Raw genomic sequence first — 19,851 nt, 5'->3', positions numbered from 1 at the left:
TTTTTCTCCTTCTATTTGTATGCGTTCTTATGCCATTCATCCGATTGTGATGAAATTTTGACCAGTTGTTGTGCGCACGCCCGCAAAGGTTTTTGAATTAGTACAACCATCTTCTTCTTCTTCTATTCGTATGCGTTCCTATACCATTAATCCGATTGCAATGAAACTTTGGTGAGTTGTCATGCGCATGCCCACGAAGATTTCAGAATTAGAAAATCATCTTCTTCTACTATTCGTATGCGTTCCTATACCATTCATCCGATTGCGATGAAACTTTTGTCAGTTGTGTGCGCACACCTGCGAAGGTTTCTAAATTATTATTATATAACATACAAAGTTTGTTGTTTGTTTGTTCCATCCAATTTTGATTTTTTTTTTTACTACATATTAATAACATTAATAACGTTTTCATATTTTGGATTCGATTTTAATTTAGTGTTCCTATGTTTGACCTTTACTCCTATTAGAATTATTTTCATATGCCATATTGTATTACACAGATATTTTAATATTAAAAAAATAATTTCCTCTTATTATTTTTCAAATATCTAAGATAAATATAGCCACGAAGCGACCCTGTGCGAAGCCGGGTACTTCAGCTAGTTACATATAAAATCTCATGTATTTTAATCAAACTAATGCTTCCGATTTATTTATTACATACTTAGTAATATATTATCAATGCATGGACTGACCAAAATTATTCATATTGACATTATAATATTAATTTAAAAAAACCAGTAGAATAGTAACGACATCTATATCTGTTTTGAGAAAACTTTTGAACATATCGGAATCTACGAGCAGTGATCTATAAAAGAATAGCGTTGGACGTTTTTCCATTTCCATCTTTCCATAAATTCTGATGTCTATAATATATTTAAATATTATTTTGTAAACCTTTATAAACCATTATTATATAAATAACTACCTAATATGATTATTTTAGAGTAATTTGTGTAGAATAATATTACGCAGATTGTCTTCCAATAAATAAAGTTTTTAATAAAATCTTAACTTCACAAATGTGGCAACTTTCTGAACCGCAAGGTTTTTTTTATAGAAGCAACACATTGTCGTGTTGACATTTCTAATTTGTTTATGAATGCAGTTTTCAATAAATTTTAATAAATGTGTGTCCTTCATCTGTATAACTTAGACAAAGTCATAAAGTAATTATTCAAAATGTTGCTGTTTCGGTATTTATACTCCCAAGCAAAGACCAATTCGTATTTTCTGTTAGGGTTATGTTTCGGCCTAGTTTTTACCTTGAATTTTATTACATTCGATGGAGATTTGCCATGCGAAAACAGCAATGTTCGCGTATTTCCGACAGCCAATACCGAAGAAAAACTTCCAACTACAACAGACGAGTACGAGCCCAAAATAAATCTCCAAAACAAACCGCTGCAGGCTAAAAAGGCCGTCAAAAGTATTCTAAGGCCAAGGTACTACAGTACTGAATTGGGTATGCGGCAGAAACTATTTGTGGCCGTATTTACATCAGAACAAAATATCAACTATCAAGCGATCGCCATTAATAAGACGCTAGCCCATTTGGCAAATAAAATAAAGTTTTTTATCACCGCGAACATTGTTAAAAACAATTTGAATTTGACGAATATCGTTGGGTTTACCGATACGAGGGAGATCTTGAAGCCATTCCATGTGATAAAGTACATCTCAGATAACTATTTGGAAGACTATGATTATTTCTATTTCATCTCTGATGCTGGGTTCGTGAATGGAAGGAAATTATTAGAGATAGTCAGCGGAATAAGTGTCAGCGAAGACGTTTATCTCGGGACAACGGCTGAAGATGACAGCCATTATTGCAGTTTAGGTGAGAAATAACTGATATATTGGTACCGACAACTATAACTTTAGGTGCAGTGGTTTGGATCAACTAATAAATCATAGTACACCAACAATACTCACATCGCAACAATAGTGCCTCAAGTTATAGTTTGCGATATTTATTCTACTTGTGCTAGCAAAGGTTTTTCCATTTGCCTTGATCCAAAACCACTTACCACGGCATATCAGACCTACAGCGGTAGATAGTTCTTGTAGCAAAGTTGTGAGGTTGGTCACGACGCCGAAGTCCTTGATCATGGGTCATTAATTAAAAGATGTTATAAACGTTATAACATTGTAACTTACAGACCAAACATGAAACATCTTTTTTTCTAATTACAGATGCTGGAATGTTGCTTAGCAATTCTGTTATAAAGAAAGTAAAGGAAAATTTAGACTGGTGCGTCAGGAATTCGTATTCGAAAGAATATTTTGAGAATATTGGACGGTGTGTTACGCACAGCTCTGAACTCCGCTGTACACAATCATTACAGGTAAATATTGATGGGCTTTTCTGAAATTGTTTGAAAGAGTGTCTCTCCTGCTTTGTTTTACCAACATGAGCTTTTGTACCGATAGCATACATATTGAAGAAATAAAACTTTAAAGCAATTGGCTCGGGGCTGGGAAATAAAGCAAATGAGTTAGGGTGCAGTTCCTACATCATCAGATATCCATCCATGCATGAGAATAGATTCAACGGTACTGTTCGGTTATCAGGAATACAGCGGAAAACACATTTTGAAAATACCCGATATACTGGATTATTTGTTAGTTTGGGTTAGTTTAGGTTAGGTTAGGTTTGGTTAGGTTAACCTAACAAATCCAGTTTATCGGCTATTTTCAAAATGTGTTTTCCGCTGTATTCCTGATAACCGAACAGTACCGATTCAACAAATATAACTGCTTTGTATGAAAATTTATAAGCATTTTATTCTTACCATTGGATTACAGTTCATGTACTCTCGCTTATAAAATTTTGTAATTATTTTTTTATCAGCACATCTAATTTGAATGTTTAAGCCGGACTCTTACCCCTACAAACACAAATATGAAATATCAACCTTTTTTCTTGTCATACGAATAATGTATCTACATAATTTGGAAACACCTCAAAAACATACCTATTAGAAAAATTCTTTTCTTGTGAATTATTCGTTTAATATAAAAAATAATTTATTAAATTATCTAATTATTAACCTATTATTGGTACGTTGATTCAAACCACAATAGCAGATTGCCAATCTTAGTGAAATTTGAGAAGTGCTTCAGTTGCATGACTTTTGGTTAATTTCATCGTAATTAGGTAGGGTGCAGGTGGCTAAATTGGTAATGCACATTGACTTGAATTCAATGGATAAGAAATTGACTCCAGCCCGGCTCAATATATTTTTCAAGGTTTTTTCCGAGGTGTTTTCGAATTATGTACTTATGTTCAATAAATAACATTACTTTCTTAAATCGTGTGAACAATTTGTTGAAAAATTGAATAACGTGTCATTTTAGAACCAGGCCTCGTTGACTGAATGTTGAAAACAGTTATGTAAAATGTATAATTGAATATTATTAACTTTGAATTTATTTTTACTCAATTCGGTTGGTTACCTATGCACTTGAATAATATCCTCAATCCTACACTCATAAATAATTCGTGTCCAGAAAATTGTACGTATGCTGTTCGCCATATCACACTTTACCGTGAAATGTTGTATTGGAAATATATGGTGGTATTATTAAAGACCGTCCAACCTCTTTGGGTCGTATAGTACCTACTGAGATAAAATTCATGCCTAAATAAAACAGTTCTTGTCAGTTTACAGGAATCCAGCGGCAAACAATTTTTGAAAATAGTCGTTATACTGGATTATTTGTTAGGTTTAGGTTGGTTAAGTTAGGTTAGGTTTTTATTCTTGAATTCATGAATTTTGCCAAAATCGGCTATGAAAGTTGAATTAATGTTTATGTTGAATCTAATAAAATTGGAGACCGTATAGTCGGTCCCTATTAAAAAAGTCGGATCTGCAAAATGCTATTTTTCAGTACGAGCAATCAAAGATGTTTCATCAAATATCCTTTGTGACCTATTGCTTGCCATAATGAATAAAAATACGGGTTATAGAAACTTTTCTAAATGTTTATAAAAACATCCGTCTGTCCGGTGAACATAGCAGCAACTGTCAGATCTGACGCATCTTGCTCACCCACGCCCAGCCATCAATGTCGGTTGGTAAGAACCGACATTGTTATTCGGACACTCTCGGTAGATCCGTCATTTTTAACTTGAGTATCTCGAAATTTTTCAAACAAACAAAAAAAACTGTGATTGTGGTATAAATGTTTAAAGTGTTTAAATAACTTTTACGTAATAATCCGAAAATGACAAAATTTCAGATCCGACTTTTTTAATAGGGACCGACGGTATAATATACGGTCTCCAATTACATACAATTTACATGTAACCTAAATAATTATCTCAGTTTCATGAAAAGGTGACTTAATCCACAAATGCAAACGGCATTGAATTGATCTTGTTTATTATAGGGTCAATTGCTGAGCAGTTATAAGTTACCATCTGGGTGGAATCTGAACACGGACCTCAAGGCGGCAATTGATAAGGATGATTCATTCGACAATGCGGTGTCTGTGTATCCAATCAAAAACTATGCCGATTTCTACAGCCTGCAGATGTACTACTCAAGGGTATGTATGATTAAGTATGTTATATCATATATCCGATCGATTTTTGCATCATCGATTACTTTTTGATATTACTAATGTCCAACGATAAAGTGTCTTGTTGATTGTAGACTATTGACTCCCAACCATATTAAAAGTATAACTAAAATCTATTATGGTAAAAGAGTAAAAAGGGTTTAACGTCATTATTTCTAACCTATGAAGTATTTTGAAAGTACACGGCTGTCGAAATTCAAAACCCAGAAAGGGAAGCCAAAAAACATATTTTTATGAATCCCATTGCTATAATTATCATAAAATAATACAATTAATATGCATTATATAGTATTTTTAATTTCCCGTTTGCACTGTTTTATGGATTTTACTAATAATTATTATCATGTGCATTAAGAGATTGTTATTTAAAAATACAATAAAACACATTCTTGAAAAAATGTCTCATGCTATGTTTTAAATTTGGAGAGTCGTATAGTTTGGTTAGATATTGTGCCATAGTTATTATTGATATAGTATGGGGAGATCTTTTAGAGGGGAAAGACAATTAATTGTGTAGCAGCAAGAATGAAAGAATAAACATTGATGAATTCAGTTGTCAATGATGAATATTGCCGTCTATTATACACTTTTCATTTCGTTACTGTCAAAGCATCTAAAATTTACACTCTGCCATAACAATTACAGCACTATATTGATATAATAGTATTGTATAGTTGCGAGTATTTTATTGGCCTGTCCATTGTGATATTATAAAAAGTTTTCTTTTTAAATTGCTACAGTATCGCGCAGACAACACGTACGGACACTAAGGTTCCTAATAATTATGGTCGCACCCATACGATACCCAATTGTGCGTATGATGGGTTGCAGCAATAAGTATTCCACCAGTGGTTATAACGGCAGGAGAGGTTTTCATTGATAAATGTCATTCGCATGTGTTTGTATTATTCCTTTAATTATAGTACTTAGCTTATTTTTTTCAGTTACATATTCAAGCAGCCCATAGAGAAATATCTTCACTTCGATCCACAGCCACCAAGAGATCAGGGTACAGCGAGTGGCCGGCGGGTACTCGAGAAGATCAAACTCTCCCGGCACCGCCGCCCCCTGATCGCTTTCACCAGCCGCGCTTTGAAGCACTACTCGGCGATTCCACCCTCATGCCTGATGATTGGACCAACGTACTTCATCATAAAGATGCTGACAAGAAGGATATTGATGTAAGTTGATGGAATATTTCAAGATAGGGTTTGAATAAACTACACATTAAAGACATTCAGAATATTTTTGTTAGTTTCACCAAATATTTATATTGTCAAGCTAAATGATCTAAAACTACTATGTCTGTAACACACTATTAATATTCAGATGAGTATATTATCTTTACATGCATACTTTTTTAAACACTACAACACGCCACGAGGCCAAATGTAGTATATAATAAGTAGTGTAGTATGTAGTAGAAGTGAAATAATCACATAAACATCCAGGCTTTCAGAAAATCACATACATCGATTGCGACCTCACTGGGAATCGTACCCGGATGCAAAGCTAGTGCCTTAAGCATTGGACTATGAGGGCCACCTTCGGCACATTAATATATTATATAGGTAAAGCTTTTAGATAATTTTACATTGGTTTTAAGCATTCATAGTTTTTCACATTTAAGAATTATTTTGATGTTTTGTATAAGGAAATCAAGGCCGTCTTTTCTGAGGTATTAAAAACAGCTTTGATTTCATTTTAAAAATGCTGTGAAATATAAAAATCACAACATCATGCCAATTCAAATGAGATACATGGCAACATGGATAATATGCTACCAACTGCAAACACATTGTAGAATTTGTGTGAAATATCATAAAAATTAAACTTTAATACCTACTTGACAAACCCACTTAATATATTTATAGATGTCACCACTAAAATAGTGCTATGGTTTGTAAACCAACTTATTATTATAATAATTGTGATTTAACTTGACTAAAACACATCCCATTTGATTTTTGAACTCAAAATTCTGTTGGACACTGCCTGCATAAAAAGTTTCACCAATATCGATAGCCCGTTTTGATAAAAATAAACCAAGATAATGGCAGTGTCTTTTATGCAATAAATGGTCTTATTGATCAGACACCAGTCCGAAGAAATTCATTTTTTTATGAGAATACCTACCTTTTTTTCGACCACAAAATGTAAATTCTCTTTTACCCAGTGCAGGAATTTTGATAATGTAAATTTTGTTGTTTTTATAATTTACCACGTGGTGATTTTGTGTTTTCAACTCACCCAATCTTAAAACGAGATCCAACATCCTGACCCTCTGCCGTCCATTGGAAGGTCCCCGAAGCCGTAAGGTTACAGTATTTATTCCTATATTGTACAAATGCATTGTACCGTAAAATGAAAAAGAACCTTCATTGTTATATCTGTCAGTTGTATACTTGATTCCCCTATTGCATTAATTATTGCAGTATGTCATCCAAGCGATTGTGCAGAAAGTACAAAACGACGACCCTAATCTCAAATACCACTCGATGCTGAATGGGTATCGGCGGTTCGACCCATCACGCGGCATGGCGTACGTGTTTGACCTCCACTTCACCAGCTCACTGTCCCCTCAAGAGAAACCGCTAATCTTGAAGAGGATGGAGGTATTCAAACCTCTAGGGCGCGCAGCGGTTCTGGCCGTGCCATACGTTACGGAGAATACCAGAGTTGTGATGTTGGTGAACGTGTGGCAACATGAAGCTGCGGCCGGAGAAGAGTTTGTTCGAAGATACGAAGCCAATTGCATGGACAGGAAGGATAAGACATACTTATTACTAGTGAGTGACCCATTGGGCATTTTCATTATTGCCTGTCAGCCTTGCCAAATTCTTACCGTAAATAGATCCTAATATCAAGATACGTATACAATATATAGTAATATAATGGTAATCCTTCCTATTTTGTTTCAGGTCTTAATATACTCTGCAGAAGCTCCCAGTAAAGGAGATAAAGATGTGTACAACACAATAAAAACTATGAGTCTGGATCTGTCGGAGAAATACAAAGCTGACGGTTTGAAAATCGGATGGGTGTCCATTCGTCTGCCGCCTTCCTCGCTGATGCCGGGTTTGCTAAAAATTGCCATCTCAGACCTCGCTCTGAGGAAAGTTCCCGTAGACAGTCTCATCCTCATGGGCAGGCCTCATATGGAATTTAAACCGGATTTCTTGAATAGGGTAATTAATTTCATTTTCATGCCGTATTATGTCGTGAAAAAAGGGATAAAATATTAGACATTTTATTTGTGAATCTAGGCATCGACTAATGCTTATCGCAAATATTTCATTATGTTCTAATGTTATCATCGTTATTGGCTCTACATCCTGAGTGGATATAGGATCCTCCCTATCATATCTTCCATTTTTTATTCTTCCCTTCATGTTTTTTTTTTTTTTGTGAATTTTTGTGGGCTGGATTTTCTTGGCTACTCAAACAGGCGATAGAATCTCAGTGACCATTTTCTTCCATGGCTCTGAAAATTCTTCTTAGGATTTTCCTTTTATATGTTTATATTATTTGATGTGTAGTCAGTGATAATTAACAACATTGGTATCTTCTTTATTTATTTATCAATATGGTTAGCATGATAACAATAGTATGACATCAAAGATACAAATCAATCAGATTAAAATAAAGTGACACTTTTTTCTTTTAATCATTTTAATTCCTTACAGTTTAACTGTCGAAAACGCGTTTACGCGGCCATAATTAGACCAATTAACTAATTAGCGGCATAGAAAGAGTTAATACTTAATAGATATTTTAATTACGAAAAAACAGATCTCAATTCTCCTTTTTCAGAACAAAATGCATATGTTTAACTCAAAAATTATAGAATCAACAAAACTTTGCTTAAAACTATTTAGCTTAAAATTTTAACTCGGCAATAATTTTTATTTGCTAAACATTTCCTTGTGGTTTTAAATCTGTAAAACTCTTCATCCATATTTGACAGGTGAGAATGAACACAATCCAAGGCTACCAGGTGTTCAGCGCGATGGGATTCCAGCGATACAGGCCGGGCTTGGGAGCTGGACCCACACCCAGCAAAGGCGCAGGCCGATTTGCCCCCTGGGACTTTTCCGTCACTTCTTTCTACAGCCGGGACTATGTTACTGGTAAGAATTTATTAATAACCGCATTATATTATTACATATTATCTCAACTTAATATGAATGTCACTAATACATCATTCGGAATACGTCAGAAACATTCGAAAAAATATTGGAGCTAGACATGACTCTAACAGGGACATAAACTATGTGTCCTATTAAATCCGATGGATGCAGGTTTGAGTCTCACCAGGCAGCAATATTTTTTATAATCGGTATGTTTCTGAGGTATTCCGAAATCCGAAGGCGACAGTACTGATCTTAGAGATGTAGTATCGCATGACGACGAGGACGTCACTACGTGTTTAGAGCGTCGGTGCCGAGTTCAAAAGGCTAGCTTAATTGTTAGACAGTGTTGTTGATTAAAAGTTCATGGTAGTTCCATAGCTAAGCCTCACACTAAACATGTACAAATTTGATTTGTAGTTCGCAAGTTGATCCAGGATGCATATCCGATCGTGAGAAGCGACCGCGACATCGAAACCCTGCTCGCCAAATCGGAAGACAACATCTCGTCCATCTTCGAAATGTTTGTGGTCCACTCGCCAGATCTGCACGCCTTCCGCGGAGTCGAGCCCGGCCTGGTCTACGACTATGACGAGACTCTTTTCTGTCCACCTGATTACAACTACAGAAACACCACCGAAAGTACTCCGGAGAATCTGGATAATTCCATCACTTTCGGGAAAGCAATTTTGACCGAGAAATGCCTTGATACTTTGGCTAAGGATGATTTTGCGTCTGTTACAATTGGCAGTCGTAGTCAATTGGCTAAATTAATTTTTGATACTGGCCTGTGATTATATTAAATTTTTTCATCATAATTTTCAGGGATTAAATTGTGCATTTTATCTTTGATATTATACAATAATTATGTTCGTCAATCAATGTCTTATAGCATGTGAACACTGCGAATTTGACATAAAATAATTAATGATGTTACAAGCAAAATATCCATTGACGAATAAAAAAATTTAATACTATTGTGGTATGTACTGTAAAATGGAATTCTACCAAGTAAGTGCTTTCTCAATTAATAAAATGAAAAATAAACAACGAAATGTCCAATTGAAAGGTTGGCAAAAATATCACATTGGCTCCCATGACACATTCGCTATGTTTAAACACACAATATGACATGATGATAATAAACACACAGACTTGCAGATTGATGGCCAAATGCAGAGATGTCGACGTTAAGTTAGCCTTAACTAAGATGGTCTACTAAGAATAATAATAAATTCGCCACTTTTTTTCTCATTTCCACTAAGTCACTGATCGTGTAAGTAACCGCTTAAGTTTGGTTATGCATTTGGCCTTTAGAATCAAATGACTTCAATGACTGACTACAGTAACATCTCATTAACAGTGTTGCTTCTTGAACAACAATATTTTATGTGTATTATAATGGCTCTCTATTATCTAATGTGAGATTTATAATTTCAATTTTATTTTATAAATAGCTTAACGATTCTGTGATTGTTTGTCTATGCATTGTATCGTAATATTGATTATCAGCCAGGATCGATCTCTCGTTGGATTTTTGCCTCTCATAACCCATTCCCCTACCATCAATTTTTCGTTGATATGTATTCCCCCCGAACTTTGATATTGAGGTTATAAGACCAACTCTGTAGCCGTTTGGCATCTTATGATAGTGTTTGTCCAGCGATAATCAAATTGCTGATCGGACCCCCAGTCCACTGCCATTTCAGCAGTTTGGCGACATCTATCACAGTGCAATAATTGTGATCAATCTATTTTATTGTAAAACATACATTAAATGATCGTAGCAGTTTGCGCATGTGTAACTGCAACACGGACGACGAGCGACACGTGGGGCAAGTCGCGTGAAAATTGTTGGTAGGGACACCAGATGTTTTTTAACTAAAATGTTGCATTCCAGCAGTGTGCGGAGCTCCATTTGGTAACGTGTGTTTTGTAAAATAACTACGTCACATCGACCTATTCGAGATGTTGCAGACGAGACTAGTTTCGATGTCCAAGCCGGCTTAAAGGAGGCTGTTTTATAGGAAATATTTCTTCTACATCTTTTCGAAAACATTTTATGAACGTTGTGATTTTGATATTATGTATGGTATATTATAGCAATTAATTTTCTTTACTGTTATTTTTATGAATTATTAAAATGTTTGTATGTAAAAATTATTAATTAATAATGTATTACAATATGTGCCTTATTAGATATACATATACCTATTTAAAAATACAATGCCTTTAAAATAATGTGGTATTTATGTTGGGAACAAATTTAATAAAAATGAACAATGTTTAGTTTCAATTCGAAATGAAAATATACAATCATAGATGATTAATAAAGATCATCCTGATGATGACCGGCCTTAATAGGGGATGATTCTATTGAACTCTGATGGCAATGATGAACACACAAGTTAGTTTCTGTCATCGGTCAAAATTCAAACCAAATTGACTTCTCATTACATATTTTATAATGTAGTAGATGTCAATTGGGTCTGTTTTAAAATCTCATAGAACTGACTTGAGTGTGCATTGTCCCCTTTATCATTTTTTAAAGTTAAATTTCTATTTTTATTACACGCGCGTCCATGCAGACTAGCCATAATTTATGTCTGACCAAAACAGGACAAGCAAGTATATTATGAGTGAATTTTTACCCACTATTCCAGGACAATTATTGATAAATTTCAAAGTAAATTAAACAATAAAAGATCTATGACAAAAATCTTGTAGCCTGTAAAGAAAAATTCAAAAATTATTCTATGGTAAAGAGTGTTTTGCTGTGTTGTCAGATGAAATTTTCAATATTCAGTAGATTAAAAATAATGTAGAAAAATCAAAGATTTTACTTGATTAAAAATAGATTATTGGCCTATAAACATGCTATTGTTATAAGGTTATAAGTATCCTAAAAATTCATGCAAGTGTGACTTGTAATCCTATACGTATATTCATATTATTAGCAGATCTACTCATATTTCAATACACTTAAGCCGCGTTGACACAGTCCAAGTTCGATCGAAGTACACGTGGACAGAGTGCCATTCAAGCGCACTCGTATGAGACATCTTCATACTAATTATTCCTATCCTAGCTAACTTGGATGAGTAGGACGCGGTCCGAGTAGCTTGGATAGGAATAATTAGTATGAAGCTGTCGATTGGATGGCACTCGGTCCAAGTGTACTTGGATTGTACTTGGACCGTGTTAACGCGGCTTTAGTAACTCTGGGTTTGCTCTTGTTTTGACAGTTCATTACAAAATGGAAGACAGCTAGAAATTAACCAATAAACTTATTGATGATAGAACACAAAGTATAATCGCCACTCAGATTTTAAAAAAAAATGGATATAAAAGACTGGAAGCTTTTAACTCAATTTTTATAAAATACTTTACACAGTGTAATAATTTTCCCACCTCTTTCATATTTTATACAAGAATGCTCTTAAAAGAAATGCTGTAAAACATCTTTGTCAAAGATCTTCTATAGTAGTCTAATACAGTGTCACAAAAAAATAATACAAAACTTTGTACTTATCAGTTACAAATCGATGTATGTTTTTTTTAATTTCGCCAGACGGTTGAACAAATATTGAAATGTAGATATTATACTATATCTGTATGTATTTGATAATAAACGACTCATTATAATTTATGTTGTGATGGTATTTCAAATTTATAGTTTTTGGGACATTTTATTAAATATTTTTTTTATAATTTGTCAGCCTCATTCAAATAGGCATTTTCTGTGTCGGCAATTAAAACTTTATATATTATATTAGGCCTACTGATATTATAGTTTTTTTCCAATGAATCGATGATTATTAAAATCATAAGTACTTTTATATTTCAATGCCAAATTAGATATAATCTTTGTATTGTTCCTTTTAATTAGCAAATAACAATAATGTAGTTTTATAAAAGATTTAATTTTAATCTTTGATATTTTAAATTGTAGTAATAATTGTGATAATTGTTTTTTGGAAATAAATATAAAATATATTTTTAAAATTATGAAATTTTTTATTTATTATTTTCATAAACCCTAAAAACGGCCAAACTCATCACAACCAATATAAATCCCAAACATATAAAATTATCCTTCAAAACTATTCTGATGAGTTGTAAAATTATAGACCTGTGTAATATTTATAGTTAACACTATTAAAATCATAGATAACACAATCAAAAGACTACAATAAAATAACATTGAGTTATACCCCGTTTACATGCGTGTCTGAAAACTTGTACGTATGCAGTTCGCCGTATCACACTTCACCGTGAAATGTATCGGAAATATATGGCCGCATATTAAAGACCGTCCAACCTCTTTGGATCGTATAGTACTGACATAAAATTCATGTCTAAATAAAACACGGTTCTTGACGGTTTACACTTTACAGGAAGCCAGCAGCAAACAAATTTTGAAATAGCCAATATACTGGATTATTTGTTAGGTTAGGTTAGGTTTTCATTCTTGAATCCATGAATTTTTCCAAAATTAGCTATGAAAATTGAATTAATGTTCAAATTGAATCTAATAGAATTAGAGACCGTATAGTATACGGTTATCTCTTTCCGATAGAAAGCTCACGGTGAAATGTTTCATGTACAATTTACATGTAACCGTTTATACGTTCATGGATTTAAAACTGACAGTACGTATTATCACCCCATAATATAGTATAGTATAAACACATATTATCGTGTAAGTTGTAAGATTGAATGCATAGATTAAAAAAGTTCAGAAGCTTCTAAGTTTCATCTGACAATTGGACTGTGCGATAACTGTCTGCGCAGTAGAACGATAGTGGCGAACCTGCCGAAAAAAAATGAACTACACCGTGCATTTTGACTTTACCGATTTTCACGAATAGAAAAGTCATCATCATCATCATCAGCCGGGGTCAATCCACTGCTGGATGAAGGCCTCCCCAAGCTTTCTCCAACTCTCTCGGTCCTGTGTCGTTCGCTGCCACGTATTTCCGCCGAACTTTACCAGTTCGTCAATCCAGCGGCTTTTAGGGCGACCCTGTGGCCGTTTCGTACCCCTTGGGTACCACTGGATGACGGCATTTGTCCAGCGGCCGTCCTTTCGGCGAGCAGTGTGCCCCGCCCATCTCCATTTCAGCTGTTTGGCAACGTCTATTACATTGCGTACTCTTGTCTGCTTCCTAACCCATTCGTTCCTCTTACGGTCCTTTCGCGTGATGCCCAACATGCACCTCTCCATGCCTCGCTGTGTGACTCTTAGCCTTTGGACATCTCTCGTGTTGAGGGTCCACGTCTCGCAGCCATACGTGAGCACGGGTAGCACACATTGGTTGAACACCCTACGCTTAAGACATAATGGTAGGTCACTCTTGAAGATAATATTCAGACGTCCGAAAGCACTCCATCCCAGCTTTGTTCTTCGAGCAATTTCATCGTGCATGCTTCCGTCTATGGACACCTGCTGTCCGAGATAGACGTAGCTGCTGACTTGCTCGAGTTGGGTGCCAGAAATACAGATAATCGCAGGGTCCGAAAAACAGTTCCTCATCACTTTTGTCTTTGAGACATAAGTAATAATTATAAAACTATTGCTTTCCTAAGTTTACTCCAGAATAGAAAATATTTCCTCCAGTTCCCTGGATACCTTAAAAGAGTACCCAAAACAGCCACTGCATTACCTTTGTATTTCTTTCTTTATTTGCTGTCTCAGGTAGTCAGTTGAACGGTACTCAACTGTTTTATTCAAGCAACGGCTGACCTGATCCACCGTCTTCAAAGCAGACAATCCAAATGCCTCAAAATCCAGGAGACATAATTTGATGACAGTTTTTTTTCTCTTTGTTGGACTTAGCAATAAGAGCTGCTTGCTGAACCTAATGATTTAACTGATTTAATCATGTGAGATTCTGTGAGTGTATCCACCACAGTAGCATCCCAAAACCATACATTTCCCTTTCCTCCGTGGAATCATTGTGATACCATCAGGACACTTGCCGTCTTCTCGCCAGACACCAATATACTCCTGCCTTGAAAGAACTTATAAACTTGGAACCTATGAAACCAAAGAGCGACAGATCATTTCTGTGATGGTAGAATGATGATTATGTCTCCCGGCACTCTTCTGGTAGCGCAATCCATGTCAACCCATATTAACTCATGACAATCTGTCTTTCGCAATTACATTGGTGTACATGTCACAAGGCAAACCAGGTCAGAAATGCATAAGACATCAGTGGCGAAGGGTGGAGGTAGGCTGTTAAGATCCGCCATAAATAGTGCACATTAAACTTTTTCAGACATACATATTTTTTTTCATTGAAATAAGACTACAATTCACAGAAAGTGTTGGTTAGTTTTTAAAATTAAATTAAACCCTGAGAAACCAAGCGATATTAGATAATAGTCAAAAAATACATGTCTATCTATAAAATATCTAAAATTATGCAATTAAATCATACATAACTTTGAATATTTTATAGATAGAATAATATTTTTTATTTATTATAGTTTGGTTTAGGCAGGGCTTAATGAAATAAAAAAAATGAACCAACAATAAGTGTAATATGTATTTTTAATCCAACGAAAACAAATAACTATGAATGAAAAAGTGTGCACAATTTTGTCGTATCGCCCAAATTAGGCCAAAACTATTATGGTTTCGTTTGGGCAGGGTTTAATTGATTTTCAAAAACTAACACACCATCTGTAAATTGTAGTCTTAGTTCAATAAAAACAAATACATGTGACTAACAAAGTTTAGTGTGCACTATTTATAGCGAATCTTAACAGCCTACCTCCACCCTTCGCCACTGTAAGACATCATCATTCAGAAGAGTGCCAAGTCTGGGAGATGGAAGAGCATTTAGCCAAAAACCTGACTCACTTTGTGAAACTATCATAAATCCACTAGTCTCTTTGACATCAGTTAAAAAAGAGACAATAATTGCATTATTTTCTTTCAACATAATTATAAAAGAAACAAATTTCCAGGAATGTGTCTAAGTTCTTATTACATTAATCATTAATGGTAGGTATGTGATAAATTAGATTCTTCTTGTGACCTCCAAAATTTCAATGAATAGATAGTAATTGATCAAATAATCTATTTTCATGACACGAAAAGTTTCATGAAAATTTTTGTAAAGTTGCCACGGCAACCAGTCGTACAATTTGTACACAAATATGCAAAAGTCATTCTGCAGTATATTTTAGAGTGTTTCATTTAGTATTAAAATGAATGAAAAAATGTATGTTTAATATTATATATTGTTAAATCATATCACAAAGATTGGAAACAAAATGGTGCTCGTGTTCGGTGATGTTAGTAAACGTTTGGCTATGTCTTGCTTGACAAACTCTTGTAATAATGAAAAAATGATTTGATAGCAAACTAGAAAGGTAAGGTTATACTAAAAATCGTATAACATGTTAAATATCCTAATTCTACTTTAAGATGCTATCTATTCATTGATTATTAATTAATGATTGATATGTTATAGCAAAAAGATGTTGGTAATAATAATTCATAGCAACCTATAAGTTCTCCACAGTGTAACAGAAGTTAGTCCTCTTGATTCTTATGCTTCAAATACATTATCACCACGTTACGTGCTGTCAGTAAGCTGCCGCTACGGGAAAAGATGTGTAAAGTCGTTTTTCATGGTATTTAAAATGTTATCAGACTGATACTCCCATCTTGAGGCAGAGATGCTGATTTACCTTTTTTACATAGAAATGAAGTTAGTGAGTGTTCTTGAAATTTGCTGAGATGATTTACACTGGAGTCAAATTAAACTTTCCTGTATTTTCTTTTAGTAAAATCATTCCTTTACCTTCAAATCTACCGTCAGCTGTAAAATGGGACTGTTTGATCGGCTAACGGGATGGCTCGGCCTGAAGCGGAGATCAGCCAAGGTATTGGTCATCGGCTTAAATAATAGTGGGAAATCTACACTTGTAGAGAAGTTCAAGCCAGAGGATCGAAGGCAAATGAATACCACGCCAACTGTTGGATTCAACGTAGATAATTTTCAACGTGAGTAATACATTAATAATCATTAATTGAAGATTAAAAGTATCCAATTGTATTAATAACCAAGTTGAGTAAATTGTGTTCAAATTACATCTGCGATTTTAAATTCTATAACTGTTTTCACCTGTAAATGAGGTCTTGTTCTCAAATAATACATTACAATTCTAAGAAAAACTATTATAATTTATTTATGTCTATTAGTATTTGAACAGTACAAGATACACAAACATTTAAATCAAATAAGTAGGTACATTGCTATGAAAATAATAACACTTTATACACAGGAAAGAGTTCATTGAGTGTAATCCAATGTTAGGAATACAATGCTCTTAAATTTTCATACAATGCACACATCGCACCCTCACAACTAAACTGCCACAATCCAAAAAACGTCAAACAGAGAAAATCAGCTTTGAAGTTTTTACCTTTCGCATTTTTGTACTGTGTTTTTGAAATATGTTATATATATATTGAATGAAGTTTTGACTTGAATTTGATGACTTGATATGAACTATGAACGATAGACAATGAAACGTAGTAATTAACTCAAAACACGTAAATTTGGAATTGTGGCGGTTTAGTTGCGAGGGTGCGACATGTTTGATTTCTTTTTCACACATAAATGAATAGGTATGTGATATGAAAACTGCTTCCAACATATTTTGAACTATGTCACAATATGTAGGTACTGCTTTAATCCTCAAATCCTCAATTTTGCAAACTAAACAGCGTAATTGGTCGGTTCATATTAACAATCATAATTAAATTTTCATCTCGTCTTTTCCATTGTATTTGGTATTCTTCTCCACGTGAAAGAAAGTGGAACATGGTTTCGATACCAAAATATCTATTTTATTTATCAGATGGCGGTGTGGAGTTTACAGCGTGGGACATGTCAGGCCACGGAAGACATCGTTCCCTTTGGGAGCACCATTACCGAGAGGCACATGCCATTATATTTGTGATCGACTCCAGTGATCGACTTAGGTTGGGTCAGTAATGAATAAATATCGGGTGATTTTGGTTCGAGCCACCATTTGAACATCAACCAAAAAATGTTATTTGAGATAGTTTCAGTAAAGCTGTATTCTTATTTTCTATCTTTCTTTTCCAGTTGTGGTGAAAGACGAATTGGATCTATTGCTGCAACATCCCGATATAGTTGGCCGACGGATTCCTATCCTGTTCTTTGCCAACAAAATGGATTGCCCCGATTCACTATCCAGCGTCAAAATTGCAGCAGGTGTGTAAAATATTTCATAGTTTCATTAAATTCCAATTGATAAGAGTTTTGTATTATTCCATAGGAATCTGTTTTATAGACCCAGGTTTTGCCTTTCAGCATTTTCCAGCTCTATGTATCTATGGTAGGTATCTGTAGATAGACATACTTTTAGAACTTGAAGACGCGATAAGGTGAAACCCAGAGCATTAAAACTGAATCTTATAGATTAGTGCAAAACTCGCAAAAATTAGAATTTAAATTCATCTTCCACCAAATACCTACCCTCAATTTTTTTATTATAAGTACTATTTGTAATTTTGACATTCTGCTTCTTTCTCAATAGTGAAATATAAATATAAAACCCTTCTGGACTACTTTCTTCTGCCATACCATAAGATGACGTGAAGAATAAGGCCACAAAATGGCAACCCAATAATTCATGTCCTTCCCTACTTAGTCTTCTTACTTCTTCTCAGATTGTACCAAATTCATAATTAATTGTATTTTCCATAACAAGAAATAAAAAGTAAATAATTGTATACTGCTAAGTACACATTAAATTTTCAAACAAATACATTAACAAGTTTATAATAAACACAAACTAATACCTACTTTAAAAGTTTTTGTTAGAGTCTACAATAATAACTTTCTTCTATAATAGATACTATATTAGAATTATATATAGATGGTTTGTTTGCAATGAATATAACATACATATTAATTTAGCTTATAAATAGATAGTTAATCATTTTATTAATTAGAAAATTATGGTGGTTTTCATGACTGGATTCTAGAGAGACAGTACATCAAAAATTATTTTCATGTTTCGATTAAACTAATCAAAATCAGTCTAATATAGATTCATTTTAATACCACTTGAAAATTATCTCTAAACATAATAATATCTGTTTCAGGATTAGGATTGGAGCGAATAGTGGACAAGCCTTGGCACATCTGTGCTTCGAATGCCCTCACCGGAGAAGGTCTCCAGCAGGGTGTGGAGTGGCTTACTCTGCAAGTTAGAGATTTACTGACTCATCATTGAACTATTAGCGACGTGTAATAATAATTATACATTAGGAATTACAATCTGAATTCTATCATGCAAAGCATTGGCTATGTTTATACTTAAAATGTTTAAATATACTGTGTAATCAATCAATGTACAGTTTAAATGATGCGATGTATCATGCACAAAAACAATTTTATTGATGGAATGCACATATCTATAACAATTTCCTGTTTTTCATAATAATTGAATTATATTATACAACATAAGTCATACAATAATATTATTTTAGGCAGCTGTATTAAATAAGATTAGGGATATCTTATTATATATTATCATCAATAAAAATATAGTGTTTCTTTATTTGTTATTTTTTTGTATTTATTACGTAAGATAAGATTAATATAAAGTTTACCGTATATATATAATATAATAAATATAGGAGTACATAACAACCCGTTCGTCCTCACAACTAATCCAAGAGTTAACTCATTAAAACAATCCTGAAATTGTCTATAAGGCTATGAATACTACAATTTTTATGTCCACTATTCTTCAAACTCGTTATTTATAATGGTCTCTTGATATGTTTTCTTTTTGTGTCATACTGTTACCCATCGATTTTGGCAATCATTGCTTGTCCGCCGTTGTCTCTGCTGACAGGTATGGAGTGTTCAAACTGGTTTCAGAAATTTTTGAACCACGATGTTATCTGAAATCTTCCCATAAATTGAAGACAGAAAATTTAATGCTTAATAACAAAGCAAATAAAGGTTGTAGTCAATTGGAAGTACTACATTGCCATTAAAAAATATTCCTTGCAGATATTTTTTGGAACATAAATTAAAGTTTTTCGAATTTTGGGAAAATCTAATCT

The 19,851-nt window shown here is 34.0% G+C and overlaps 2 protein-coding genes across 2 annotated transcripts; both read left to right on the top strand.

The window, feature by feature from the left end:
* Nucleotides 1-1,059: 1,059 nt before the first annotated feature.
* Chpf (Chondroitin polymerizing factor) lies at nt 1,060-9,749 on the top strand. Its single transcript, XM_085960909.1, has 8 exons — nt 1,060-1,843; nt 2,200-2,351; nt 4,399-4,557; nt 5,535-5,771; nt 7,026-7,379; nt 7,512-7,778; nt 8,558-8,720; nt 9,141-9,749. Exons 1-8 carry the CDS (start codon nt 1,186-1,188, stop codon nt 9,512-9,514), a joined length of 2,364 nt encoding a protein of 787 aa, XP_085817035.1. The 5' UTR covers nt 1,060-1,185; the 3' UTR covers nt 9,515-9,749.
* A 6,780-nt stretch (nt 9,750-16,529) lies between these two features.
* Arl6 (ADP ribosylation factor-like 6) lies at nt 16,530-19,335 on the top strand. The gene is made up of 4 exons (XM_085940147.1): nt 16,530-16,743; nt 17,604-17,732; nt 17,855-17,983; nt 18,880-19,335. Exons 1-4 carry the CDS (start codon nt 16,566-16,568, stop codon nt 19,008-19,010), a joined length of 567 nt encoding a protein of 188 aa, XP_085796273.1. The 5' UTR covers nt 16,530-16,565; the 3' UTR covers nt 19,011-19,335.
* The last annotated feature ends 516 nt before the right edge of the window (nt 19,336-19,851 follow it).

This window comes from Rhyacophila brunnea, unplaced genomic scaffold (genome assembly GCF_057557595.1).
Source record: "Rhyacophila brunnea isolate RB1 unplaced genomic scaffold, BYU_Rbru_1.0 scaffold_12, whole genome shotgun sequence".
NCBI classification, from domain to species: Eukaryota; Metazoa; Arthropoda; class Insecta; order Trichoptera; family Rhyacophilidae; genus Rhyacophila; species Rhyacophila brunnea.
The sequence above is the reverse complement of the archived record's forward strand: the minus strand, read 5'-3'. Positions and strand labels throughout refer to the sequence as shown.